At 58.8% G+C, this 27,502-nt stretch overlaps 2 protein-coding genes across 2 annotated transcripts; one reads left to right on the forward strand and one right to left on the reverse strand.

The window, feature by feature from the left end:
* Positions 1–15,668: 15,668 nt before the first annotated feature.
* DLX6 (distal-less homeobox 6) lies at positions 15,669–19,190 on the forward strand. The gene is made up of 3 exons (NM_001080890.2): positions 15,669–16,108; positions 16,605–16,798; positions 18,144–19,190. Exons 1-3 carry the CDS (start codon positions 15,751–15,753, stop codon positions 18,393–18,395), a joined length of 804 nt encoding a protein of 267 aa, NP_001074359.2. The 5' UTR covers positions 15,669–15,750; the 3' UTR covers positions 18,396–19,190.
* A 4,971-nt stretch (positions 19,191–24,161) lies between these two features.
* On the reverse strand, positions 24,162–26,445 carry DLX5 (distal-less homeobox 5). Its single transcript, NM_204159.2, has 3 exons — positions 26,022–26,445; positions 25,003–25,187; positions 24,162–24,871 (listed from the first exon to the last, which is right to left on the reverse strand). Exons 1-3 carry the CDS (start codon positions 26,371–26,373, stop codon positions 24,548–24,550), a joined length of 861 nt encoding a protein of 286 aa, NP_989490.1. The 5' UTR covers positions 26,374–26,445; the 3' UTR covers positions 24,162–24,547.
* Positions 26,446–27,502: the final 1,057 nt, after the last annotated feature.

The following is a 27,502-nucleotide window of genomic DNA, read 5'->3' on the forward strand; positions in this document are numbered from 1 at the left end:
CTTCCTCATTCTCTGGGGCCTTGCAGCCCCTGGGAGGCTGTCTCCTCTTTGTGGTAACAGATACCTGTCCTCTCCATCAGCTCTCTTTTTTCACTTCATCCTTCTCACAAATCCAACATCTTCTTTAACTCAGAGAAACCATACATGTGTTATTTTGTCTGCCCACCGAAAGAAATTAAAAAATTGGACTAAAACATTGCCCTAAAAACAGGAATTGTGTATAGAGTGTAATAATAGCTTGATGTTACGGTACTATTAAGATAATGTTTCTGTAGCAAAGTCATTACTTTATAAAAATAGCACTTATGACAGTAATAAAAAGTCCTACTGAGGGAAATTAACCTATGAAAGGGGACTCACGAGGGGCTGGATTATACCTTTATCACTACTCTGAGGTCAGAGCTAATTGGCATACAGCAAAGCTTATGAACTCAGAGTTGATTGCTGCCTTCTGCTTTTCTCTGCTGACAGATGAGCACACCGCTCCCTCTATTACTCCTGTGATTTATTTTTACTTGTAGGCAGATAAGATCAGCGCATCGTAATGTTGGACTCTGTACCAACATGGAGCAAGAGCACCTCCACTACATGGCTTACCATCTGGTCTGAAAATGGAGGTGGGTGTGAATAAAGGAAACATTTCTTCCTCTCCTTTTACATGGGGAACAAAAGTTCTGATCCACAGAGATACGTAGGTGCTTTGCTGATTTGGACCTAATGGGTCAGACTCACAATCATTTTAATGTATCTTCAGGCAACAACTGAGCTGCTGCATACTGCACATCCTCTTACTGCACAGTGCAGACAAGGCAACCAGACCTCTTTCAACACAGGCTAAACTAGCACTGCTGTTCTATGCCCAACATTTTTTTCCCTCCCAGAATAACAGCTCCTGCAGAGAGACCTACACTGGGGAACTGGTTAAGGTTAAACACAATCCAGCAAAAAAAGCAAAACCAAAAAGACCTTCCACATTTTAAACCCGATTATTTCTCCTATCAGGAATGCAATCTCATGACAGCAAAGCTGGTTGTACTGGCTTAATTTGCTGGTATATCTTGGATTTGGATCACATCAGCCTGTGTGTGCCCTGGGTAAGAGTGCACACCAGGACAGTCACTGCCGTTCAACTGAGACACAATGGCTTGTTAAATTGTCATAAACTGATCATAAGTCTGAGTCCCAAATGGCTTACCTGAGGTCACCCAGCAGTTTGAGACACACCCAGCGACTGAACAACATCTCCGGAGTCCTCCAGCCTAGCGTCAAATACAATGGCACTTTTCCTCTCTAATTGCAACCAATTGTCACTGTCTTCTGGTGGGTATAAGCAGGAGAAAACGGATATGGGAATGAGCTGAGACTGTCCAGTCAGCCCTTCCAGCTTCAGCTGAAGCATTCTACCAGGGCTTCATCAGGAAGACTGTGTGGTTCTACCAGGTTCTGCTTCTCCAAAGGCAGCGAGCAATTAGATGGCGTTGGTTAACTCAGCAAAAAGTTCTTGTGATAGGGATAGGTACTGCTGCCAGACAACATATCTCAATGAGAGTGGTTATCAGCTTCAGAAATGAGAAGTGCTTTTTACCCTGGAGAAGTTTGTTCAATTCCTTCCTTCCTGTTGCATTGGAGTGGCTAAGTGGTTAGTGCTATGCAGGGCATGGTTTACCAGCATTCTATAAATGACCTGGGAGAAGTAAAAATGAAGTAGCAGGGCAAAGGGATGCTGTGCTGGAGGAATGCTGCTTTCCACAAGCCATGTAAACTCTAATTAACAGATAAAGGGTTCTATTATTTTCTTGTGTTTAACTCCACCCCCATCTTCTTTTCTCTTTAACCATATGCCTTCTCACCCTCCAGTTTAAAGTCGTGTGTATACATGGCCTGATGAAAGCCTACACAAATCAATGCCAACACTCCCATTGACTTCAGTGGGCTTTGTAAAAAAGCAGAGAGAGAAGAGAATAGGTGATTATTTTTCCTTTCTGAATGACAAGTCCCTCCTAAATAAAACAATCCATATAGTAGTCATAACTGCTTTTTGCAGTGCATGGGCATAGCTACTCCAACCCTCTAAACAGTTAGCAGCAGTTGGTCTCTTTAATGCTTAGAAAATTATTTTAAATAGACTTCACATCTACAAAACAGGATTTTTTTTTAGAGTGTAAGTACCTAGGGTTTGATCCCAGCAGTTGTTACCAGCATATCTGCAGAGACCTCAAAAAGAACAGTCAATTTGCACATGCAGAAGGACTGCCTCAGAGCAGCAGTTGCTGCGTGGTCAAAATCACTTTGATATCCACGAGTAGTCCCCTCAAAGCCATAAATGCGGGGTCATGCTGCTGTTGATGTTCAGCCAGCTATCTAGGCGTGCTCTCAGTTAACGACTCGCCTGGCACTTCTGTACCACATCCCTCAGACAAGAGTGTGCCAGCTCCCCACTCAGCGGCCGGGGAACTGAGCCGTGTGTTCTCAGAGGTACTGAGTAATCACCCCGCCAAATGGAGTACCGTGAGTCGGGGAGGCCTAGGTGGCTTCACAACATCATATACAAATAGAACGTCTGCGTGCAACAAGCCACCGAGTTCAAATCTCAGTCTTGCCTGCAAACTTATGCTGACTATAACACCTTCATCTATCTTCCCTACCCTACGACAGGGCATGAAAGGATTCCTCCACCTCTTCCTCTCGATGCATTGAAGTGTAAAAATCCCAAGGGAATTTAAAAAGTTCTTTTCTTTTCCATCATTTCTGCCTCCACAGTCTGCCTGCTTAACAAAAGCCTAATCCATCGCTTAGACATGGAAAAGAAATCAGTTGTTAATTTAGTGTGGTAGTGTGCTCTGGGTATCCAAACATCTTCACTCCAAAAAGCTGATTACTCTTTTTTAACAATACTTGCACAGAAATGATCCAACTGTATGGAAGTGGAGGTGATATGGAAATTGTTCTTATGCAGAATGGTGCATGGAGTACTGTTTTTATAGTCTGACGACTAAAATATGATCTTTGGTTGTTCTTCAGAACGTCTGCCTGATTAAATATCCCTGAAAAAACATGCATGGGACTGCAATAGAGAAAAATAAAAAGGTTTCTTTTAATCAGTAATTACGTAGCAATTATTACTATTTGTACCCAATGTATAATATCTGGAGAAAGAACAGATGTAATTTATCCTCCAAAAGCCAAAAATGTTTGGCTTAAGCAAAGCCACCTTACACTTTCCTTCACATTTATAACAGAAAAGGAGTCCGCAGATGGGGAGTTGGTGTGCCTCAGCCAAGGGCTGGGAACATACAGCTCAGACATAGGAGCTGCCCATGAAGCTTTCAGTCCATCACCTGGAAGCGGGTGAAAACACCCCTACAGACAGTGTGTGGTTTTCCTACTGTCTCCAGTTGAGGAGTCTTTCCTTTGAGCCGACTGATAAAATCCTTCAGGTTTTAACCTGAAGTATGAGCTCTCACTTTTGTGTAGGTGGCACAGTAACTGCGTGCTGTGTCGCAATGGGCCTTTGCAAAATGCCCTCCGCATGCATTTTGCTGTAGAAGATGAAGGAAATCAGTTGAATCATTTTCATGTGATGGTTGGGGGGAAGATTCTTCGTTAACAGGCTATGAAAAATCACTTTGTTTACTGAGCTACTTACTAAGTTGCAGGGAAAAAAAAAACCTTCATTATAAACTCCAGATGAATTTCTTTAACTCCACGGTGTTTGAATACTTAGGAAATAATACAAGCATGAGTTTGTACTGCCTAGAGTCAGCCAATCTGACTATGTTTTTACCATAGATGCTTTCAGATAAAACAGTTATGAAATTTTTTTTGGTGTCTAACCTTGCTTACAGTCCATTTAAGACATACATGACTTGACTAAAAAAAAAATCAGTCTTTCCATACAGTTGATTAGCACTGAGTTGTGCTCTGGTGACAGGTGGCTATAAAACCAGCTTAGAAACTTTTGGGGGAATCACACAGTATAAAACAGAAACTCTCACAGACACCAGAAGCTTCTCCATTCGTGTAACGATGGCAAATGCATATGCAGGCCCCTGGCAGAGTTGGCCTTGTGAATGCGGGTCAAGGAGAAGTAGGAACTGCACATGGATGGATCTATAGGATGTCCTTCGGGCTCCACAGGCTGAACGTGTGCCCTGGCCTCAACCTGATGCCATGCTGGGATACAAGTTGTTCTCCCAGGAGCTGCTGCCAGCTGGTGAAGAACAGAAGCAGAGGATGCTCAGGAACTCCCAGCCTGGGCCCTGCCCCTACAAACTGGGGGTTGGGAAAGCACTGCAGTATGCACACAGTGGCCCTGCAATTCATGACCCACAAACATTCTAAAGTCAGTGATAGAAGCCTCTCACAGTTCATGGGATCTATCAGCTAAAGACTTAATGGATTTCCTGTCCCTTGTGTGAACAATGTAAATCCATTTTATAAAAAGAGATGCTATTCAGCAGAAACCTTATGGTTTAAACTGAAGTTGATGGGTTGGAGATGGAATGTACCATTAAAACCTACCCGTTTTAAAGTGGTAATAAGCAGACAGATGCATATTTGAATGTTTCTCTTTTTAATTTTTCCAACACCTAATCTCTCGAATGAGAGCAATCAGAAAAGAGGCATTCTAATTCTCTTGTGGGGAAGAGAAGGCGCCAGAGATCAAGTGATAACCACGCTGTGTCTCCAGCCATTCTCAGGAGACTTTTGGCTATGTGTGAACCCAAAACAGAGAAGAGAGTTTTAAGCACGGTGTCTGCCAGAACTTCAGCAGCAGACGCACTTCTGCTCTCATGGCACGAACCCAAACCGTGGACAATCTGTTTCAGAAGGCTTTGCAGAATGTCAGGCTTGCACATTCTGCTTTAGTTTACATAAAGATCTTTCTCACACACATATACCTCGAAGCTAAAAGAACAATGAGATCTTGAAGTTAGTCACTCCAGAGGTAGAAAGTGCCAGACGTGAGGTTACATATGCAACCCAAATTTAGTTCCTCATATGAGTTCATGATTAGACATGTTTTAATTACGTGGCCACATACACTTTTTCCATAAGGACAATGATAACCGAGGTTCGACTTACTGGAGAAGCACAGAAGTAATGAACAACAGGGTATCACCATGTGCTGTGCTGGACAGTCCTAATGAAGGATAACCTTTATCACACTTCAACCAGCCCGCATGGTAAGAAACAGACAACACAGCACAGCTCTGTCCTGCACAGTGGAGACAGGAGGCCATGGAACTGCCCTGAGCCATGTCAGCAGGCTCCTTGCCACCACTGCTCCCTGCTGTAAGGGCATGAAAGGAGAAAAGCAGAGAGGGAAGGCAGCGGGCTGCAGCACAGAGCACGACATGAGGGGAATCGCTGACAAAAAGGGGCAGGCTGCAGCCAAGGTTGCTCCCTAGCCTATGACCTGCTTTGTTTCTGCGGCAATCTGGTTCACATTAGGAGTGCAGCACTGACAAAACTGGTGTGTGGGGGGGTATTGTGTTGTTGTGGGCTTTATGGGGTTTTTTTTTTCTTTCTTTTTTTTTGGGGGGGGGGGGGGGGGGTTGTCATTTGCTGGCAGTTCCGTGCCTTTTGTCACCTCTTCTCTAAATATCTCTTTGTTCAGCCTCGTGCCTTTGAAACTTTACACCCAGGTCTAGCTATCTTTGTATTTCCAGCCCGAGGAACAAAGTAGGCACTAACTGAAAAACAACCGTGGACTCATCTAGGCCTCAAGTTTTCCCCAACACAAGACCCCAGTAATCTCCACCACGCTGTCGGCCTGCTGTCAGAAACACGCCGCACCCTGAGCTGCTGTGGCGTTACGGAAACGCGGTCTGACTGCCACAGCCACCTCGAGGCGCGGCACGGGCTTCCCCAGCCCACCTCAGCTCAGCAGGTGAGCGATGCCAAGGGAAGCCCGGGCGGAGGGCTCCCAGCTCCCCGGGGATTTAATGTCGCCCCTCAAGGCAGCGTTTTCTCTTTGCCACGTCCTCAGAGAGACACCCGGCGAGGGCACCCGAAGCCCCGCCGCCCTGCGGGGACCGGCGTCTGCCGGGATCGCCCTTCAGGGATCGGGACGGGGTGAGCGCCGTTCTGCGCAGAGCTTGGCAAAAGCGGAGCTCCGAGGAGGCTCTCGCCAGCGGCGGCCGACCGCTGCGGGCAGCCCCGGCGGCAGGCAGGCCGCGGCGGGGCCGGGCCGGGCCGGGCGGCCGCGGAGAGGCGGGGCGGGCGCTGAGGCGGGGCGGCGGCTCGCTCCCGCTTGGCGCGCTGCCGCCGCCCGCCAGGCGCCACGGCCGCGGGGCCGGGCAGCGCCCCCAGGTGCGCCTCGCTCCCCGCCGCTCCTCGGCAGCCCGGCCGGCTCCGCGCCGCCGCCCGGCACCGCCTCCGCAGCGCGGCGGGGCAGAGGGAAGGGAGGGCCCGGGCCCGGGAGGGCTCTGAGTCCGAGCCGGCCCCGCACGCAGCCCCCCGTGGCCGAGCTTGACCCGTTGGCGGCGGCGATCGGGGCTCGGTGTGATTTACGCGTTGTTTTCTGCCGAAGGGAGGTTTAAAGATCAGTAATGAAGTCGCACGCTCGGCTGCTCGGGCGTTTGTGGAAAAGCGATTGGCCGGGTCCGATAAATCAGTCCTGCTCCGGCCTGTGTCCCGGTGGTTTCTGCGCTCCAGAATTTTCTCCCTTGCGGAAGGAACCACATCTAACCGGGCGCCGCGTGGAAACGCACCGTGCCAGAAGCCAACGTGCTCATTATAGATTAAAGCGAGCTAAAAGTCGGCTGGAACGACGCAGCGAGAAAAAAAAATCCACGCCGATCCAATGTATCGTGTCATCACACAGATCACGGTCACTCGAAATTCGTGCGTTCCGGGGGACGCCGCAGAAATGCCCTCAGCGCCATGGCCGGCTGGCTGCGGGCTTCCCTCGCGGAGCTGAGGTCAAACCCACGGGAAGAGCTGTGGGAGCCCCGAGCTCTGCTTTCCCGCCCGGCCCCGCTGAGGGGGAGAGGAGAGCGGCGCTTAACAACCTGCGCGCGTTCCCTCCGTTTGGGTTTGAGTCACCGGCGGAGGAAGAGCGCGGTCACTCGTCGCCGTGTTCGTTCCGACGGTGTTTCTGGCTTTGTTTTATTCAAAGCTTAAGTTAAAGAAATGATTCAGAGTTAGCCCTCGATCCGCGTGCTGGATTGCAGCCAGACGCGGTGCTGCGGCTCTTTGGGACTCCGGAAATACCCGGCAGGACCGGGAGGGCAACCGAGGGCTCCCAGTCTGTTGGCTGGGATGGAAGCGCGGTGCCGCGGCTGCAGCCTTTCAGATCTTAATTGTTCTGAACCGGCGGGGTATTTCAGCAGAGCCGACGCGGCAACGGGGGGAGCAATCGCACCTACGGGAGGAGGACGTCGTGGTTTTCGATTTCCTCTCCGTCTCGCACACAAACACCGCGTTTCTGGGTCTGTCTGTGTACACACGCGTAGCGAATTGTGGGTGGCTGCGTATCGCACACACGCGTCCGTAAATTGCTCTAATATGTTTCCACGTTCAGGGGCCGGATCGGCAGCAAATAAATGCTCCCTGATTTAGAGCGCTCCTCAGGTGCCGCAAACACCGATGAACCAAAATCCGCACGTAGGAAATGGGCGCTCCCTTCGCACGCACACGCAGACACACACGGCCAGAGAGAGGGAGAAGAAGAGGGAGGAAAAGAAAGGAAAGGGGAACTCGATTTATTCTCATTTGTTTATCTCTGGATTTTCCCCCCTTTCTGCAAATTCATTTGAATAGCTTTCAAGCTGCAAAATGGAAATGTGGCTCCTGCCCTCTATTTCAGCAGCAGCGTCCTGGCAACAGAGCAATTTTCTATCATCAAGGATAAATGGCATCGAACAGAACATTCTGATAAAAAAGAAAAAAAAAAAAAAAGCTTTAGCCCGAGAAGCCCATGATTGCTGCCCTTCCTGTCTGTCATCCCTTTACAAAATCCTCTCCTCCAAACCTGAGCTGCATGCTGTCAGAGCTAATAACGTCTTCTAAAGAAAAGGGGAAGAAACGGCATTCGTGCACAATGTTCCCATTTATTACATAGAGTGCTTATTTTAAAAAATCGCAAATATATTTGTTTGGTTCACCGCAAATTAAAACCAAGATATAGGAAGTTACGCGATGCAACAATTATTCGTGTCACAGCAGAGCATCAAACCCCCGGATCTTGCTTTTCCATTGGTTAGCGCGTGTGTGCGCGTTGTGTGTGTGTGTGTGTAACGCAGGGAATATCCCTTGTTATGAAAATAAAAATCCACTCCGATCCTCCCGGTAAGGCTGGCTTTTGTTGCTGGAGAGCTAAGGGGGAACAAAACGCGCACTGATGGAGGCAGTGCGGAGCGGGGGGCAGAGCGCAGAGCCGCCCGCAGAGGCCGGTCGGTGTGCGGGGCCGCCGGGCGAGGTGCGGCCGTCCCGGCCCCCCATACTGGCTTCGGCTGAGAGCGCGGCGTGCGCGCCTGTACGGAGAGGGGCTGCAAGGCGTGGAGGAGCCCTGTGAGGCTGTCCGAGCTCTCAGCGCAGGCCGAGGACGTGCGGGAAGACAAGGCCGGGAGGCGCTGCCGGAGCGCCGGGGAGAGGCGATGGCTGCGTGCGGAGGGCACCCGGCCCGCACCTGCGCCTCCTCCCCCGGCCCGTTCCCACCGCCGCTCCGTGACGACGGGAAGATTAACGAGGCCTCTCAGCAGCACCTGTCTGTTTAAGCTGTCGACACAGCCAATTAATACTTTTAATTACCCCTACCGGGAAACTAACCAGAGCCCCTCCGCTTTGGGTCGCCCGCTGCGCTTTCTCACCCGCAAAACGAAGCAGAGCGGCGGAGGGAGGAGCGGCGTGGGGTTGGGGGGGGGGAGGAATTCCTGAAAGACTGGGGATTATTACAGGGGGTCGGGAGGGAGATTTGAGTTTGGGTTTATTTCGCTCCGCTTCCCCCAGAACTCCGGGGCCGGAGGAACGCGCGGCTCTGGCTCTCAGGAGGGCTCCCTGAGCCCATCCCGGCCCGCTCGGCCCACGGGCTCCCCGAACACGCGGCTCCGGCCCGACATCGGGCACCGCTCCCTCCGCCCCGGCGCTGTGCGGAGCCGGGCGCTCCCTTCTGGGAACCCCGTGCCGCTCTCGGGCCTCGCAGCTCTGTCACAGCCGCGGTGTCCCGCGTTAAAACAACGTAAATCCGCGACGGATCCTGAATGTGAATGAGGCATGGGTCGTGTGACTGCTGCTGAGCTGTGCCGCGCCGAATGTGGCTTTAATTAAATGTCTTCCGGCTCTAAAAGATTACACGTTGTGCGAGATATATCCTAGCGTGAAATTCACTTCGGCGATACGAAATGAGGTTACTTATAAATGTCTTCATTTAAAAAGGAAAAGCGCTTCTCCCCGTTCTGCTTTCTGCTTTGTCGAATCGAGCGCTCCGGCGAGGAGGAAGGGCTGGGACCGTATATTTATAGCGGCACGTGTAACAAAACCTGCCCGGGCGGGCGGGCGAGGGCTGCTCGCTGCAATTCGCAGCACGGCGAAGTCAATCCCGAGCTGATTCGTTTCAGCCCCGCTGTCAGAGCCCGCTGCCTCCGCACCCCGCGCTGCGGAGCTCCCGCCTCCTCCCCCCGCATCCCTCCGCGGCTGTGCCGGTGCTGGGCGTGGGTCGGGCAGGTGGGGAGAGTCGGTCAGATCCTCTTACAAAATAAAATCAAATGATATAAAATAATGCAAAATAATTCGAGTCAGGGGGAGGACGGCTCGCTGCGAGCCTCGGACCGCCGGCAAAGAGCGGCTGCACGGGGCCGACGGCACCGCGCTCGGTACGGGGGGACCGAAGCCGCAGCCGGCAGTGTTCTGTTGGTCCGTTCCTTTTTACGCCCTCTGGTCTGGGATCTCGCCTATAGGTGGGTTTCTATAGAGAGATCAGATAATGGATCGCTCCGGATTACCTTGCTAAATTAACTTCTAGATTTGTTTTTATAGTCCGTTGAGACCCTGACAAAAGAGGCTGTAGAGAGATGGAGATGCGAGATAAACCCATCGGGCAATCTCATTACGTGGCAACGAGCGAAGAGCCCTCCTCGCAATCGACTCGAGATAACGAGGCTGCCTGGAGGAACGAGCGAAGCCCGGATATTTACTTCTTTTCCTATTAAATAAACCTCAATAACTGCATTGGCTTTGCGCGGTGTTTACTACATTTTCATTCAGCGTTTGGGTAAATGCATCCCTAAAGGTAGAGTAAATAATTGCACTGATCTCAACAAGGGAAACGTGTAGGCATCTGAAGCGTACTAAAAATAAACGAAGGCGATCAGACTGCGGGGAGAGGACCCCGCGCTCGTTGCCGCAGTTAAAGCCCCTCTCCCCCATCGGGGCCGCCCGGACGGGGCCGCGCTGCGGGCGGTGCGCGGCTCCGGCTTGGGAGCGGGCGGCCGCTGCCGCAGCAGAAATTACAGCCTCTGCCCCGACTTGAAAGAGCCTCGGGTTTCCATCCACCTCTGAGTCCTTCCAAGATGGGCACTTAAGAGCGGTGGTTTTTCTTTTTTTTTTTTTTTTTTTCTCTTTCTTTCTTTCTTTCTTTCTTTTTTTTTTTTTTTAATTGGATGGCGTCTTCTTCTGCTGCCAGAAGAAGAGGTTCATTCTTGTTGTTGTTTTTTCTTTCAATTGAAAAGAAAACAAACCAACACGAGTCCCCGCTAAAACCAACATCTCTATTTCAGCAGCTCCCGCGCCGCCGGGGAAGCAGCCAAAGCGAAACCCCGCGGGCAGAGCTCCGCACACCCGCGGCTGCCCCGGGGGGTGCTCCCCCCTCCCCGCGGCGGACGGACCCCCGGGAGCCCCGTGTCCCGCAGGGAGGGGAGAGCCCTCCGCGGGGTCTCCCCGGGGCCCCCCCTCTGCGTGGGCGCCTACCTGGGCAGGTGCGGGAGGCGGACGGCCCTCTGCCCCGGCTCCGCGGGGTCCCGTCCCCCTCCCGCGGCCCGGAGCCGAATTCCATTTCAAAGCAGATATCCGCCCCCATCCCACACCCCGTCGGGGGAGACAACCAACGACAACAGCAAAACAAAACATTAAGCAAACAAAAAGCCCCAACCCCCGGCTCTCCGCAGAGCCACACATTGAACGAATCTGGCTGTAAGGTTTTAATTACGGCGAAGCCTTCGCTACAAATCTGTACAAGAGACAGTGGCTGGTTCCCTCTGGATCTTTCCCCTTCTGCCTCCCATTATTTTGACCCACGCTCCGACATAGAAAGCGGCGTGTGGGATCCAGCTGCGAGGCCGGGCTTGGGGTTTACCCCTCCGCCCCCGCCACTTCCTTCACACTCGCGGTATGGAAAGCCATCGACGCCTGCCTGTCTGTTTCGATGGTAGCGGCTTGAAATCCAGAGGCTCTCCTTAAAATAGGACGGCAGCGTTCGCTCGCCGCAGGGCAAACGTTTCTGCGCGACCGCTTGGCGTGGCCCGAGGAGCGCTCCGAGAGCCGCGCCACGCGTGCGTGCGATTTTCAGTGTTCACGAGTGTGCCATTTTCACGAGCGTGCGATTTTCGGGGGCGTGGAAGCCGCCGTGCAGCCGGGGAGAAATCCCCGTGCCTCTGCGGTGGGAGCCGCTCCGCAAAAATGCGTCTGGAGCAGCTCGCTGCCAGCAGGAATATTCCTCTGCTTCCCACCTCTCCCCACCCAGCGCTTTTCGGAGACCCCGGCGCTCTGCCCTTTCCTTTGTTCATTCGATTGCGCTGTTAAAAAAGCAGAGGGTCAGGCACTGAGCCTCGTCCTCTCGCCGAACTTGAGCGTTTCTCCATCCCTTTTAAAAGCGATATTGCGAGATTGGATTGCTTGTGGGTTCTCGCGGAAAAAAAAAAACAAAAAAAAACCCGTGCGCACGGATGTCATTCCTGAAAGACGCTCCTTCCCTACTCGGGACGGGACAGAAAACACTCTCCCCGGCCCTCGTGTGAGTGGGGGTGGGGGGATACACGCCGAGCATCCCTCAGCCACCCGGCACCAAACGAGCGCGCTGCTGGGGAGCGCCGTCAGCTGCCGCCCCCCGCCAAACCACGCGCGGAACAACCCGGCACGGGACCCCTCCACTCGCAGAGCCCACCCGCACGGAGCCCTGCGAGGGGGTGAGAAAGAAAAGGAGAATGTTTGTTTTCTCCCGTTGTTACTGTTGAACGCATGAATGAATGAATGAATGAATGAATGAATGGAACAGAAGGTGCTCCGAGGCATATAGGAAGCCTCTGGCCGCTTATATTAACTTCCTTTTATGCCCTAAAAATAGAACCCCGTTTCCTGTTGTTCGTCAGCTCCTTCTAAGCGCTGTGTCTTCTGTGACATCTTTCGACTCGCAAATGCGACTTTAAACCGCTCGTACGCTTTGGTCTTTTGAAAGCCTTACCCACAAACATCATTAAAGCGACGCGGTTTAACGTGACACGGAGCAGCGGCGGCACGAAGTCACCCCGTCCCGGTCACGGGCGGCCCGGTGCGCTCTGCCCGCTCTCCGCCCGTGACCGCGGGGACACGGAGGGCACCGAGGCCGCGCCGCTCCCCGACTCGCAGCCGGTTCGGGGTGCGGAGGCCTCCGTGCCCCTGGGCGAGCGTGGGGGCTTGCGGGGAGCCCAGCAGGGGGAAAGCAAACCGGGGCTCCCCCAGGCTCACCCCTCTGCCTTCAAATCCATTGACTGAGGTCTCATTTCTTCAACCCGTGGCCGGAGCGGGTTGGATCCCCGGCATCCCCGACATGGCCGAGCCCGGGGCCCGTGGGAGAAGAAACACCCCCACATCCGCCGCCTCCCGCACGACACCGAAGTGCGGTCCCTTCTCGCCAGAGGACACGAAGAAAGCAGGGGTTTGAGGAGGAAGAAAAAGAAAACAATAAATATTGACAAGCAGCGTGACTCCTTGCAGCCGAGTCATTAACATCGGCCAATCAACGGCAGCTCCATACCGGGAGATTTGCCTAATTAAATTGGGGGAAACGATCGGTGTGAGGCTGGATGGAGTCAGCTGTCCCGACGAGAGTCGAGGGTGGCTGAGCGCTGCGGGGGGAGCAGCGCGGGGTGCCGGGGGGTCCCTGAGAGCTCCCGCTCACCCGGCGCCCACCGACGGCTCCCGGGGGCACCTGAGCCGGGCCGGGTCCGGCCGGGCGCGCTGCCGCCCTCCGAGGGGAGCAGCTCCGCCGGGCTCCCTCCTCTTCTCCCTGTCCTTTTTGCTCCGCGGTGTCTGACTCAGACTCCTCGACCCTTTCTGCACCTCGGTACTAAAGCAAAGCGCTCTGCACTGCCCAGCCCGTCACGATTCCCGGCTAGCATCCATTGTGCAGAAGGAATCATTTCGAAATAAGGAAGCGCCGTGTCGCAAGCACTCCCCGGACCATTTTCTGACACCTTTTGTTACGCGTGCTCGGGCTGCTGGAGAAAATGCCAATGTGTGCACCTGCGGGAAAGCGCCTTGGTGATGTTAGCAGCGAGCTGGAGGGGAGGCAGCAGTACCGCTGCCGAATGGACCCGTGCCACGAAGCACGTTACCCACGGCCACGCACACAGTGTCCCAGAAGGAACTCTCTCCCTTCTCTCCCCGTTCTCTATATTTTTATCCGCTGTGGGGCTGTGCGCTCCGGCTCAGGTTTCCCTTTCGCGTGTTCAAGTGGAACTCGTGTTAAAGCCGGAGAACAAGGCAGGACACTTCAGCCGCATTCAGAGTCACTGAACCGACTCCGAAAGCTCAAGAAGTGAAACACCGACGAGAGCTGTGGGGGGGGGGGGATACGACCCCCTCCCCCATCCCCGCCCGCTCCGGGAAAAGCCCCCTCGCAGCGCCCGAAGCCGAACGCCGGGCCCGGGGCTCCCCTGGCCGACCCCCGCAACCCCGCGGCCCCCGGCATCAGCGGCTGCACCCCCCGCAGCCCGGGCTGAGGGCTGGGGGAGGCAAACAGCGAAAAGAAATGAAGAATAGGAAATCGAGGGGGGGGAGGTGGCGGGGGGGGGGGGGGGGGGGGAATCAATCCGAAATAATAATAACGAAAAGAATAACCTTCTGAATATTTCCGAGAGCGATGAGTTTAAAAAAAAAAAAAATCATAATAATAAAGGATAGCAAAAAAGATCGAGGAACGCGTCCGCTGGGATAGCCGCGGTGCGAGGCAGTGTCGGGACCTGCGCCGCTCTGGGGCTCTCCGGGCTGCGAGGGCTTCGCGGGCGGCGGCCGCCGATGCCGGCGTTGGTTTTCAAAGCCCGCAGCCTCCATCCGTGCAGCCCCTTCCCGCTGCGGAAACTTTCGGTTTTCGCTACGCCGTGTCCTTCCTACCTCAGTCCTCCGCGCTGGGGTCGGCTGTGGAGCTGTGCTGCCCGAGAGGAGAGTTCAGCGAGGGAAAGGGGAAAAGAGAGGGAGAGGGGAGAGAGGGGAGAGAGATCCTCGGCGGTGCCGGATCAAAGTTAATGTCTTTCCCCGGTCCATCTTTGAGAGAGAAGTGGTAGTACCACCTGGATGCTCGGATATAAATCCCCTTGCAAATAATAAATGGATTAATAATAACAAGGTATGAAGTTCTTTTTATAGAAAAAAGGAGAGAATTGAAACTAAATGCGGCAGTTAGACAACCATTTTGATAAGAGGATAATTGAGGCGACACTGGTGTATAATTAGAGGATAATTTATGCTATATCCACTTTTATTCCACCTCCCAAAATAAACCCAGTCCATAATCATTACAGGCAAATTGTTCTGAATTTTATAGCAGCAATTTGAACAAAGTACTGCAGTTAATCATGGGAGATTTTTGTGTATTCCTGATTAGAAGTCTAATTGCCTCCTTCCAGAAAGTAAAAATAACTGTAAAACGACTCTATTTTTATCATTAACAATGTTGACAATAAAATAAAATCAACCGGAATTGTAATCTAAAGACAAATTTAGGGCGAAGGCGCTTTTCCTTGGGTCGTTTATATCCTAATCAAGCTTTGCCAAAACCGCTAACCGCACGTAGCCATTTGCATATATTTGAAAGCGATTACGGGAGCCGGCTGCTCGCAGGCGGAAAAAGAAATAATAATAATAATGCGGGGGGAAAAGGCGCAGGGAGCGCGCGCGCGGCCGGCGGCGGCGCGCGAGAGCGAAAATAGCGCGCAAATCGGGATCGAAGGGTGAGGGAAGGGGGAAGGGGGGGATTGAGGGCGCGCATCCCCTCGCCCCGCACCTCATCCCGCCCCGCGCGCAGCGCGGAGCGCGCAACGCGCGCTCCTCGTTCTGCGCGGGGCGGGGGGAGGCGGGGAGTTGCGCGCCCCCGCGGGCTGCGCGCGCGGTGGCGCGCCGGGGCGGTGACGTCAGGAGGCTGAGTGACCAATGGGGAAGCGCTGCCCTCCGGAGCCGAACCATTCGACTTGTGGCGTCCCTGCCCTTCACGCCGAAGGCGCGCCGGAGCCCAACTTTGGCAGAAGCCACCTTAAAACCTCCGCCCGGGACTCCGCCAGCCCCCAAAAACACCCGGCGGGGGGATGAGGAGCGGGGACAAAACGCGCCGGGAGTAGCCCTGCCCCCCCCCCCCCCCCCCCCTTCCCCCCCCCCCCGGCTCCGCACACAGCCCTCCCCTTCTCCTCCCCTCCCTCGGTTAACAAGGCCCCTCTCGCACTACGGGAGCCTTAAAAAAATAAACCCGCCGCCTCCAGCGGTGCCGCGGCGGTGGCCGGGCAGGGCGGCCGGGCGCGGGGGGCGAGCCGGAGAGCCTCGCTCTCTGCCTCCCCGCCGTCGATGATGACCATGACCACGATGGCTGACGGGTTGGACGCGCAGGACTCCTCCAAATCCGCCTTCATGGAGTTCGGGCAGCAGCAGCCGCCGCCGCAGCCGCCGCCGCCGCCCCACTCGCAGCAGAGCTCGCCGGCCATGGCCGGAGCGCACTACCCGCTGCACTGCCTGCACTCCGCCGCCGGCTCGCACCCGCACCACCAGCACCACCACCACAGCTCGCCCTACTCCGGCACCGGCGGCTCCTACAACCACCGCTCGCTCGCCGCCTACCCCTACGTGAGCCACTCGCAGCACAGCCCCTACCTGCAGTCCTACCACACCAGCGGCGCGCCCAGCCAGACGCGGCCGGACGACGCAGGTGAGCGGGGCCCGGCGCTCCGGCCTCCCCCCTCGCCTCTCCCCTCCGCCGTACCAAACCCCCCCCCCCTCTCCCCACCCCCCCGAGGCCGGCAGCCCCCGGGCCGCGGGTCGCATCGCGCTGCGGGGCCGTCTCGTCGATGTCCGCGTAACGCCGTTTTTCGCAGGGATCCGATGTTTACGTTCTGCGTGCGGAGGGGCGAAGGGGGGGGAAAGCATTGTTGCGGGTCTCGGGCTGCCGCCTCCTGAGCGCCGGGCGATGAGCCGCGTGCTGCCGAAGGGCCCCGGCTCCCAAACCTTCCGCTTTCGTTTTGGTTTTTTTGTTTTGTTTTGTTTGTTTTCCTAATGATTTGGATCGGTAATTATTTTCCCCCGGGGGGGCCGCGCGGCGTTACGCGGCTGCCGCGGCCCGGGGGGACGGCCGAGTTGGGGGGTTGGGGGGGGGAGGGGGGGGAAATCTGCGGCCGAGCTCCCAGCTGCGGCGTTTCGCTTTGCAGATCAGCAGAAAACGACGGTGATCGAAAACGGCGAGATCAGATTCAACGGGAAAGGGAAAAAGATCCGGAAGCCCCGAACCATTTACTCCAGCCTTCAGCTGCAGGCGTTAAACCACCGCTTCCAGCAGACTCAGTACCTGGCGCTCCCGGAGCGAGCCGAGCTGGCGGCCTCCCTCGGCCTGACCCAGACGCAGGTAATTGCGGCGGCCCCGCACCGCCCGCTGCCCCGGGCCCGGCCCCGCACCGCCGCGCTCGGATCTGTGCGCGCCGCGCAGCGCTCCGCCGCCGGAGGAGCCGAGCGGGGCCCTTCCCTCTGCCCTTCCGCCGCCACAATAAAGTGCTGGAGTTGCCTCTCCGTTCGGATGGGAGCGATCGCGGCGCCGGCGCTGCCCGGCCGGAGGAGGAGAACAAAGCGGAGGCGCTGGGCCCGGTGCGGGGCCGAGAGCGGGGCCACGCAGCGACCTATAGGCGGAGGGGAAGCGGGAACACGTTAGGAGATACCCGGGAGCTCGATGGTTAATTGCGCCTGGATGGAGAACGCCAACGCGGTGCTCGCCGCCGGGCAAAATGTGCGGAGGTGATAAGAGATGCGGGCACCGGAGCGGCCGTGCGCGGAGCGGTGGCGCCGGGCCGGGGCCGAGCGCGGGGCGCAGCCGGGCCGGGCCCACCTCGGCCTCGGGGAGCGGGGCTGGAGGGCCCCGAGCGGTGGCTCAGCGGGAAAGCCGGGCAGATGGCTTTGGGCCGGGGAAGCGGTGGCGAGTAGAGCCCGCGCTTCGCCGTGGCCGGCGGCAGCAGCCGCTTCCAGGCGGCGGGTTTGAAACGCGCCGCAAACGTGCAGCGCGGACGCAGAGCCGGTGGCCGCGGCGATGGGCGCGGGGCGCTCTGCTTCCCCAGCGCAGGTGTACGGGCCCGAGCCCACGGTGCGGATAGACGTAGTCCTAACGGTGCGTCTGCCGAGCCCGTGAGGTCAGATTCACGCCGGGAGCCGCCTTCGTTCGATTTTTGAGACGTACGGCTTCGTAGATACATTTGCCTTCCCTTTCGGTGATTTCTATAATAACTGTGAGTTCCGCGGCCCGACCCGAGTGCTGATCCCAGCCGGGGAGGTGGGACGGGGCCCAGGGCCGTTCCCACAGCCGGCAGTTCTCTGAGAAACGAGGGTTTGCATTTCCTGATGGAGAACTGTGCCAATAAAGCCGCTGCCCGGCCCCGCTGTGCCCCCCCTCCTCCCCCCCCGAGGACCCGCGCACGCTTTGGGATGCGCGATGCGCTCACGGCGCCCTTTGTCCATTGGCTCCTCTCTCCTGGCACCAAACCAGGCGGATGCCCGGGGCTGACAACGGCCGCCAGGTGACGGAATCACCCCGAAATTCGGGACGAGGCGCCGGCAGAGCGCTCTGACTCCCGCCCCACGCGTAGCGCACCCCATCCCCGGGCCGTCCCGGCGCTGCCCCCGCACCCGTCGCCCCCGCGCTCGCACCGCAGCCCCGCACGGCCCCGGTTCCCGCAGCCCTAACGCTCGCCGCCTTTCGCTTGCAGGTGAAGATCTGGTTCCAGAACAAGCGCTCCAAGTTTAAGAAGCTGCTGAAGCAGGGCAGCAACCCCCACGAGAGCGACCCTCTGCCCGGCTCCGCCGCGCTGTCCCCGCGCTCCCCGGCGCTGCCGCCCGTCTGGGACGTTTCGGCGTCTGCCAAGGGGGTCAACATGCCCCCCAACAGCTACATGCCCGGCTATTCCCACTGGTACTCCTCTCCACACCAAGACACAATGCAGAGACCGCAGATGATGTGAACTGTCCGAGACGACCCACGGCCCGAGGACGCCCGGCGCGGCCCGGCCCGAACGGAGCGGCGGTGCGGGGGGGGGTTCGCCTTTTGTTTGTTTCCTTTTTTTGAAGTAACCTCAGCGATCGCTCACGGGCAGAACGAGCCACGTCCCACTGCGGCGCGGGGGAGACGCTTCTCTACGTTCGCTCGGACCGCGGGGCACCGCCGCCTCTTTCTGCGCGGAGCGCGCGGACTTTTGGCTGACTTCGCCCTCCAGAAAGACCCGAACCGCAGCGGGGCCGTCTCTCTGTGTTCCGTGAGCTGTGGACGCTGCGCGGTGAGAGACCGCTCCGAGCTCCCTCACTGTCATTCCCCGAACGCGGAAGGGGGGAAAACGTGAAACGGGGAGAGGAAAGGAGGGGTAACGAAACGAAGAGGGGGGGGGAATTAAAATAAAAAGAACTGGTTGCGAGTGAAAACGTACGGCGAGCTCGGAGCGCGGCCGCGCAGCGCGGACTGCACGCGTACGGGTAGCGGCTGCAGCCCGACGGGAGCCGCGCGGAGTGCCGCCGGGAGCCCCGCACCCTGCGAGCCCCGGCGGACCGACGGCCGGCCGGCCGGTCGGACTGACGGGCGTACAGCCGGACTGACAGCCGGACTGACGGACAGCCGGACCCGCGGAGCAGCCCGGCACCCCGCTCCTGCTGCTGGACCTCCCTCCCGAGCGACCTTTCTGTATATATTGTTGAATTTTAGCTGTACATAATACTTTGTATGGTTTGGTCTCCTTTCATATCTAGAGTAAAAGCCACCGAGCGCCCGCCCGCCTCGCGTCTCTCTGCCCCGCAGCCCGGCCCCTGCCCCGCGCCGGGGAGGGGAGGGGGAACCTCCGGGAGCCCCGCGCGGCCGAGCCCGGGGGCAGCTCGTCCCGTCCCGAGGCCGCCCCACCGCCGTTCCCCGCGCGGAGCGTCGTGCCGCCCCCGGCCCGGAGCCCCCCGACGGCGGCGCCCACCCCGCGGCGGGCACAGCCCCGCAACCCCCGGCCCCGCAACGCCGGGACGACCGCTGCGGGAAGCGACGGCCGCGGGGCCGACGGAGCCCGACGGAGCGCTCCGTCCGATGACGGCTACACACAGGCGTGCAAAGGACACTCACTGTAATTAGACACAAAGCAAAGACTACTTACCCGGAGACCCCGTTTGGGGGGTGGTGTGTTTTTTTTGGGGGGGGTTGGTTGGTGTTTTTTTGTGGTTTGGTTTTGTTTTGTTTGGATCGACATCCCCGCTCCGTCAGTCTTCGGAGTGCTTTAGAGCCGCTCGGTCCTGTCATTTCCTACCATTCGCATTGTTACAGTAGGGAAAAAAAAAAAAAAAAAAAAAAGGCTTTCTTTTCTTTTTTCCCCCTTCCCACTGTGAAACTTTGGGTTCAGAGCTCCCCAGGATCAGCCCCGAACAAAGCCTCCAGCTGCAGCGCCATCCAATTTGAGGCAGACATTGGGGACAATTTAAGGTTTTTATCCACAAGAAGGTTTTTTTCCATTCTCTTAAATGCAGCCATAATTAGAGTAATTTTTCATGTAGCCCGCTGATTACAGCGTTTTTACCGTCAAAGATAATTACCTGTAATTTTCTTCCACTTTTAATACTAAAAAGCCATCTTTATTTAGATTCGGGAACAGGAAAGGCGAAACAAAAGAGGAAAATTATTCTGTTATTCATACACAAATTGCGGAGACGTAGGGCCTAAAATTGAAAATTAACCCAAATTATAACGCTGGAAAGAATGGAAGAGGCTTCGGCGGTACAGCTGCGAGAGGGGCTCCCCGCATTATTCGTACGGCACCGGCGGCGGCCCCGACTGCGGGCCGAGGGGGGAGCGCGGCTCGGGGCGCCGTGAGCGGCCTTCGCGGTGCCGGGTGCGCCGAGCCGGGCCGGGCCGAAGCGGGATGGGCCGGGCCGGGCCGGGCCGGGTTGCTTTTAACCCTTCCGTCGCCGCCCCGAGCGGGCGCTGCGGGCTGCGGGGAAGCCGCCCCCCTCTCTCCTCCCCCCCGCCCCGCGCCCGCACAACCTCCCACGAGGGCAGTGTTTGGGGAAAGCCGGGCGGCGAAAGGGCCGAGGAGTAATAAAAGAGAGCCCGGTGAGAGCGACGCGGTGGGAGAAGCGGCGCGGGCGGGCCGCTCCGCCGGCGGGATGGGCAGCGAGTGACGGCGGGGGCAGAGCCGCGTCCCACCCGCGCGGCCGCCGACTCTCATGAAACAGCGGCATCTATGGACCGAGCGGCAGCACGCCCGCCCGCCCGCCCGCCCGCCCGCATCCCGGCCCCCGCTCGGCCGCCGCCCGCCGCGGGCGCTGCGCGGTGCCCCGCCGCCCGCCGCCCTCCCGCCCGGCCCCGCCGCCCCGCGGACGCGCGCGCGGTTCCCTCCGCTCACGGCCGCGGAGAGCGGAGGCGCGGCGCCGAGGGACCGCGAGGGGAGCGGCGGCGGAGCCCCGGGGGGAGGCGGGGAAGAGGCGCGGAGAGACCCCCGAGCGCGGAGCCCCACACTTACCGTGCCCGGCGGGTCCGGCAAGGCGCGGGGCTGCGCGCGTACGCCGAGCCCGAGCGGTGCGGGGTATTTTTCTGCGGCTCAGGGCAGAAGCGCTTTCCCTATATTCGTGGTTGAGTGAGCACATCCAGGTGTGAAATTGTTTGCACACCCCGGCACCTCTTATATTGCCAGCAAAATTAGCTGTTATTACTGTCACTGTTTAGTGATGGTTAGCTTGATAAAAAAAACGGCTGTAATCAAGACCTGGCGCATCTTTGCAAATTACAGATAATTGTAAACGTCCAGATTATGATAATAGCATCCTAATCCAGCCCGCGATGTAATTATTACGGAGTGTTACATCTGAAACTGTCCAGTAGGGCTCATTCAGCCATTATTCAGCCCCTATTTTTGCACCGCAAATGGGTTGCTGAGTTGAAAATGTACGATTGTAATTTCGCGGGGCACTCAATGAGTAATGGTATAGGGAGAGGGAAACACAAAAGTGAAATGCGAACGGGAGCGATCAAATCAAACTCCGAAGGACAAAAGAGGGTTTGATTCCGAGGGGAAGGAGAGGAGCGGGAATTAAGAAAGGAGCGAATCAGCGCTGCGCGGCTGTGCGGGGCCCGGGGGGAGCGGCGCGGGGCGCTGACGGGCGCCGGGGGGCGACGAGCGGGGCGATGCGGCGGTCCCGGCCCCGCACCGCGGCTCTGCCCGCTGCCCGCGGCCGGCTGCGGCTACCGCGCGTCCCCCGTCGGGGTGCGGAGCGGCCTTCCGCGCTGCCCCGCAGCGGCAGCGGGCAGAGGTCCTTAGCGCGCAACCTGCTCGTCGTCACGCACTGAGCCCAAAGAGCCCGGCTGCCAGGGCTACCTGCGGCCCGCGGGGTTCGCGCGTCGGGGTGGTTCCCTTTCGCCTCCCGATGCGCTGTTGTGAACCCCGGGGACGGTGGGCGCAGGGCCGCTCTGCGGCCGGAGGCTCCATCGGGGACCGGGGAGCGGCGGCCCTTGGAGCGGGGGGCCTTCCTTCGAGCGGGGATGGGTGGAAGCGGTGCGAAGGGTGGGGGAGGTGTGGTCCGCGGGCAGCGCGAGCCCCGCGAAGGGGCCGTGCGGTGCGCACCGAGGAGAGAGCAGAGGTTTCCCGGAGCGGAGGGTGGTGGCTCCGCTGCCCGACCGGGGCCGGGCAGGGGATGCGGAGCCCGGGGAGTCCGCGTTCAGGCAGCCCCCCACCAGGCAGAGCGACGGCACCGAGAGGGCGGCTGCGGGCCCGCACCTGGCAGGGAAAGTACGAGGCCGGGGGCTGGGAGCGGAGCGCGGCCCCGTGGGCACGCAGACGGCAGGGGAGGGCAGGGGCTCGGCCCCCGCCGCCGTGTGAGCGGGCTTTGCGCGGAACAAAGGGCAGCGCTGAGGATGGAACACAGGCTCTCTCTTCCCCCCCACCCCCTCCCACCTCCCCCCCCCAAAAAAAGCAGAGTGGAAGGGCGGCTCCGTGCGAGCTCTACGGTTCTACTTCCACCGCCCCCGCCCGACCCCTCGGGCAGGTCAGTGCACCGCTGCGGGCGGCCGCTCCGAGCGCTGGGAGTAAGAAGGGGGGGTTCCCCTCCGCCCCGACTTTCCCGAAGCAACACATCTCCGTCCTACAGCCACCCCCACAACCACCTCAGTCTATCAATCGCGTGGCACAAATCACGGGAATCTGTAATCGCTGCCACATGCGCGGTGCCCCCGGGGCGGGCACGGAGCGGGGATGGAGGGGGGATGGAGCGGGCACGGAGTGGGCATGGATGGGGGAGAGGGGGCGAGAAGTGCCCGCGGAGCCGCGCTGCGGGTGGGGGGGACACGAGGTTGGGCGAGAGAAGCCGTTCCGTGCCGAGGGGGGCAGAGGTGGCGGGGGAGAGTAGCGGGGATCCGTGGGGGAGGCTTTTCCCTGGTGCCCATGGCTGTGTGTGTGTGTGTGTGTGTGTGTGTCTGACTGTGTGTGTGTGTGTCTGTGTGTGTCTGTGTCAGGCCCTGCGGCTCAGCCCTGGAGCCGCTCGGCACCCACAGGAATGCGGCTCCTCTCGGCTCCCCGAGCTGCCCCGGCTCCTCATGGAAGTGGCCGCCAGGAAAAGAGAAGGGCGGGGATGAGTGAGCGAGGGGGGGGGGGGGGGGGGAAGAAAAAAAAAAAAAGAAAAAAGAAAAAGCAGCAACAACAACAAAAAACCCCAACCCTCCCGAGCCAGCAATCCGCCGTGCCCAAAGAGAGCGTCAGACAAAGGACACTTCATCGCATCACGTCCCATCCCCTTCTCGGGCTCTCTCCGGCCGCCGCCGTGCCCCGGGACGGGCCTCGGGCGCAGAGAGCAGAGCGCAGAGCGCAGAGCACAGAGCGCAGGGCACAGCAGCGTCCCCGCCGGCGCTGGGCTGCGCACCTCGCGGGTAGCGGGGCAGCGGTCAGCCGTCGTGCGATTCCCACCCGAGGCCTCCGGCCGGGGCGCAGTGCCGGCGCTCCCCGCACCGCCGCCGCCCCCGGGCTCCCGGCAGGGGGGGAAGGAGCGAGCGCGGAGGGACCGGCGGGGAGGGACCGACCCGGGGCTGCCACCTCGGGGGGCCGAGCTCGGGGAAAGGGGAAGCTGTGGCTGCGGGTTCCAAAACAAAAATAGTAATAATAAAAAGAATGCCGCTTGACCAAAGCTAAACGAGGAGGTGAAGAAAATGAAAAACTCGTTTTTTTTTTTTTTTTCCCTTCATTTCATTTGATTTTTCGAAGGAGATGAAAGTTGGCCGACGAGACACAGCTGAGCCGCTCCGCAGTCGCTCCCGAAATCCTAAAGCCGGGACCGCTCGCAGAGCCCCGGGCCCTCCTGCCCCGCCGCACCGCTCCCGGCTCGCAGCCCCCGGCCCCGCAGCACGGCCGCCTCCCCGCTGAGCGCCACGGACCGGGAACGGCACGGCGGGTATTCCTCCCTCGGCCCCGCAGCGCCGGACATCGGGAGGTCGCCGCGTACGTTGGCGGTCCTCCATCTTTCCGCCGCCGCCGTCCCACCCCGCGGGGCCCGGGGACGAACCGCTCCGTGCGCGCAGATACAGCGGCAGCCGTGAGAATCCCCGCGGTGGAGGAACCCGCGGGAAGGCGGGGAGAGCGGCCCTCCTTTTGCCCTTCTCTCCCCTCCGGCCCCGCAAAGCGCCTCTCCGTCCCCACCGGGGCTCGGCTTTCTTTTCCCCCTCCTTCCCCCCCCCCCTTTTTTTTTTTTCTCAGAAGGGGTAATTTGGGAACGCTCCTCGTGGTCGAAATAATTTTATTTTATTCAGAATATACAGTTTAATTCCTCTATCTACAATTATTTACAAGGGTTAAAATAACATTGAAAAAAAGTCTCTGGAAAAGTTGAGGTCATAGATTTGAAGGCACCATTGACAGTGTCCACAGCTGAGCCGAAAAAACGTCCGCACGGTATAAAAAAGGGTTCCTTTGAAATGCAATAAGTTACATGCACAAGCTTTACACATTTTAACCTTTTTTTTTTGTTTGTTTGTTTGTCGTTGTCGTCGTCGTTTGTTTGTTTCGTTTCCCTTTAAAAATCCCCCATCCGCATTCCTTTCGTTATTCTTCCTTAACAGTAAAACACAGGAGTCCAGGGAGCGGAATACAAAAGAAGCACGAGGGTTCGGCCCTCAGTAGATCGTCCCGGAGGGCAGCGCCAAGGGATGCTGTAGGGAGCCGTGGGGCTGCAGGTGGGAGCCGAGGGGGCTGGCGGCGGGGTACCAGGCCGAGGGGCTCTCCAGGTAGCTGCCGGGGGACGGGTTGGCGGCGGGCGGGTGCCCGTGCCCGTGGTGGCCGAGGGAGCGCGACGAGCCCTGAGGTTCCCACACCGCCGGCGACTGCGGGGAGTTGCAGGCCATGGGGTCGCTGGAGCTGGGGCTGTGCTCCGGGGGCATCTCCCCGTTCTTCATGATCTTCTTGATCTTGGACCTTTTGTTCTGGAACCAGATTTTCACCTGCGAGAGGGGGGGAGAGCGAAGGGAAACCCACACGGTCAGGGCCGGGCGCGGGCAGCGGGGATCGCTGCGGGACCCCCCCCCCTACCCGGCCCGGCCCGGCCCGGCCCGCAGCGCCCCGAGCCGCGTACCTGCGTCTGCGTGAGTCCCAGCGAGGCGGCCAGCTCGGCCCGCTCGGGCAGGGCGAGGTATTGGGTCTTCTGGAACCTCCTCTGCAACGCCGCCAGCTGAAAGCTGGAATAAATAGTCCGCGGTTTGCGCACTTTCTTTGGCTTGCCGTTCACCATCCTCACCTCGGGCTCCGCCACCTCCTTCTCTGCACGGGCGCAAGGGCGGGAGAGAGACACACACGCAGACGTTAAGGCGCGGGCCGGGCGGCGGCGCCGTCCCGACGGGCCCCCGCGGCTCCCCCCGGGCCGCCCGCTCCGGGGGGCCGCTCCCTCCCTGCCCGCCGGGCTCCCCGCAAGGAAGGGCGCCGCGGGAGCCCCACGCGCGGCCCCGGCTCCCCGCGTTCCGCCGGGAGGGGAAGAGAAGGGAAGGGAAGGGCCCGGCCCGGACAGCGCTCGCTCCTCCGCACCGCTCCGGCACCGCACCGCTCCGGCACCGCACCGCGTCCCGAGCTCCGCCGCGGCCGCTTTCGTCCCGAAGCGAGTGCCGGGCGCTCGGCGTGCTCTCGTTATTTCCTTCCTTCTTTACCCCCACCTATCCTCCTTTGTATTTTTTTAATATATCTTTTCTTACAAAGAAGCAGCGCAGAGCGCTAAAATCGCGGCGCTCTCTGGCACGACCCCCCCGGCCCCGCTCCGATCCCCCCCCTCCCCGAGCGGGGACGGCAGCTCTCCTCGGCTCCGGGGCGCACCACGAGCCGGCCGTGCTCTCGCCCCGCGGAGGGGGAAGGCAGCAGCGGGGCCCGAGTGAGGCTGACCGACGGCCGCCTCTCTCCGGAGCCCTTTCCGACGGGGTTCGCGCTGAGAAAAGCGGACCCGGCGTTCCACTTTTTTAAAAACTTCCTCTCTTTCTTTTCTAATTTTCAAAGGTTTCTTTAATTTTTTTGTCCGTCGATTGCTTTCTATCGTTTCTCTATGATTATTTTTCTTTTTTCCTCGCGGCCGCGGAAGCCCCGTCCCCGCGTCCCTCACCCCGCTCTCACCTGGCTGCCCCGCGGAGCTTTGCCCGCGGCCGTAGGCGCCTCCGTACTGGTGGTAGGGGCTGCCGTAGCCGTAGTCCGCGTAGGCTTTGGCGGGGTAGGTGCCGGCGGAGCCGTTCATGCCGTACTGGTACTGGTAGGGGTTGAGCGCTTTGCCGTAGGAAGCCGAGGTAGGCGAGCAGTAGCCGTGCGGGGCCGCCCCCGTCGGGCTGTAGTAGTCGGAATCCGTAGCCGAGGACTCGGGTAAAGTGGGAGATTCCTGGGACGGGTGGTGCATGGCTGCGGCGCTCTGGAAAGGCGGCTGGAAGTCGGAGGACCTGATGCCGGGGACCCTTCTGTCAAACACTGCTGTCATAGCGCGGATCGCCGGGCTCAGGCGGACATGGCCGGGGGAGGCGGCTCGGCGCGGCGGCTGCGGCAGACTGCTGGCTGGGGCGCAGCATAGGCTTGGTTAAATCCTTAATTGCGCTCTTACGCACAGCAGGGTGGATCGGGTTCCATTGGCCAGAGCAATCGGGAGCAGCGACACCCTAACTCGTCCAACTAGTTTAGCACAACAAAGCTTTGGCTTTAAAAAAAAAAAAAAAAGAAAGAAAAAAAAAGAAAGAAAAAAAAAAAGGGGGGGGGGGGGGGGGGGGAAGTCCCATTCAAGCTCTTTTCAAGTGAATACCGACAGCAACGTCCTAACCGTACGGCGGTGACCGAACGGCTTCGAGATGGGGAACGACCCACGGAACCCCCCGGCCCCCCACGAATCCCCCGGTCCCCTCGCAGCGCTTTGCTCGGGGGTCTGGGGGGGTCCCGTGAGGCTCCACGAGCGTTTTCGCGTTTATGAAAGCTCCCGATTCGCATTGAAACACACCAAGAGGGGAGAGCGAGGGGGGTGCGGGGGGGAAGCCGAGCGCTGTCATAAATTCCAGGGCACTGCACTCCGACACGTCCGGGCAGGACGGTGCCGTCTGAGCGCGGGGAGGAGAGGAGCCGGGATCTGCGATTTGGGGACTGGAACGGCAGCACCAAAACTTTGCTCTTGTTCTATTCCGAGTGAAAGCAGAGGGAAAAGTGTTCGATATTCAAGCAGAAAGGGAAAAATCCTCCAGATGTGCCCCCCCTCCCCCCGAATTATTCTTCTGAGGCGTCCGCAGCCGCTGCAGTCCCATCCGACACCACGCAGCCCCCCGTACTTGCGGGCTTTCGGCCCCCCATCCTCCCGGCCCGAACCCGATTTTCCTGACTTTCCGCTGTTTTTTTCCCCAGCGGTTTTTATTTAACACATCCGGTGGGGAGAGCGCGTTTTCAGAAACAGCCGGCCCCTGCTTTCCTCCCCACAATGCCCGCTTTGTTCCCAGCACACGCTCCCCTCGCCCCGCCGGGGCCCCGCGCCCGCTGCGCCATTTCGGGCCGCGCCGAGCCGAGCCGAGCCGAGCCGGGCCGGGCCGGGCCGGGCCGGGGGGCCCCGCGCTCGCCCGCTCTCGGTCCCGGAG

Source organism: Gallus gallus, chromosome 2 (assembly GCF_016699485.2).
Source record: "Gallus gallus isolate bGalGal1 chromosome 2, bGalGal1.mat.broiler.GRCg7b, whole genome shotgun sequence".
Taxonomy (NCBI): Eukaryota; Metazoa; Chordata; class Aves; order Galliformes; family Phasianidae; genus Gallus; species Gallus gallus.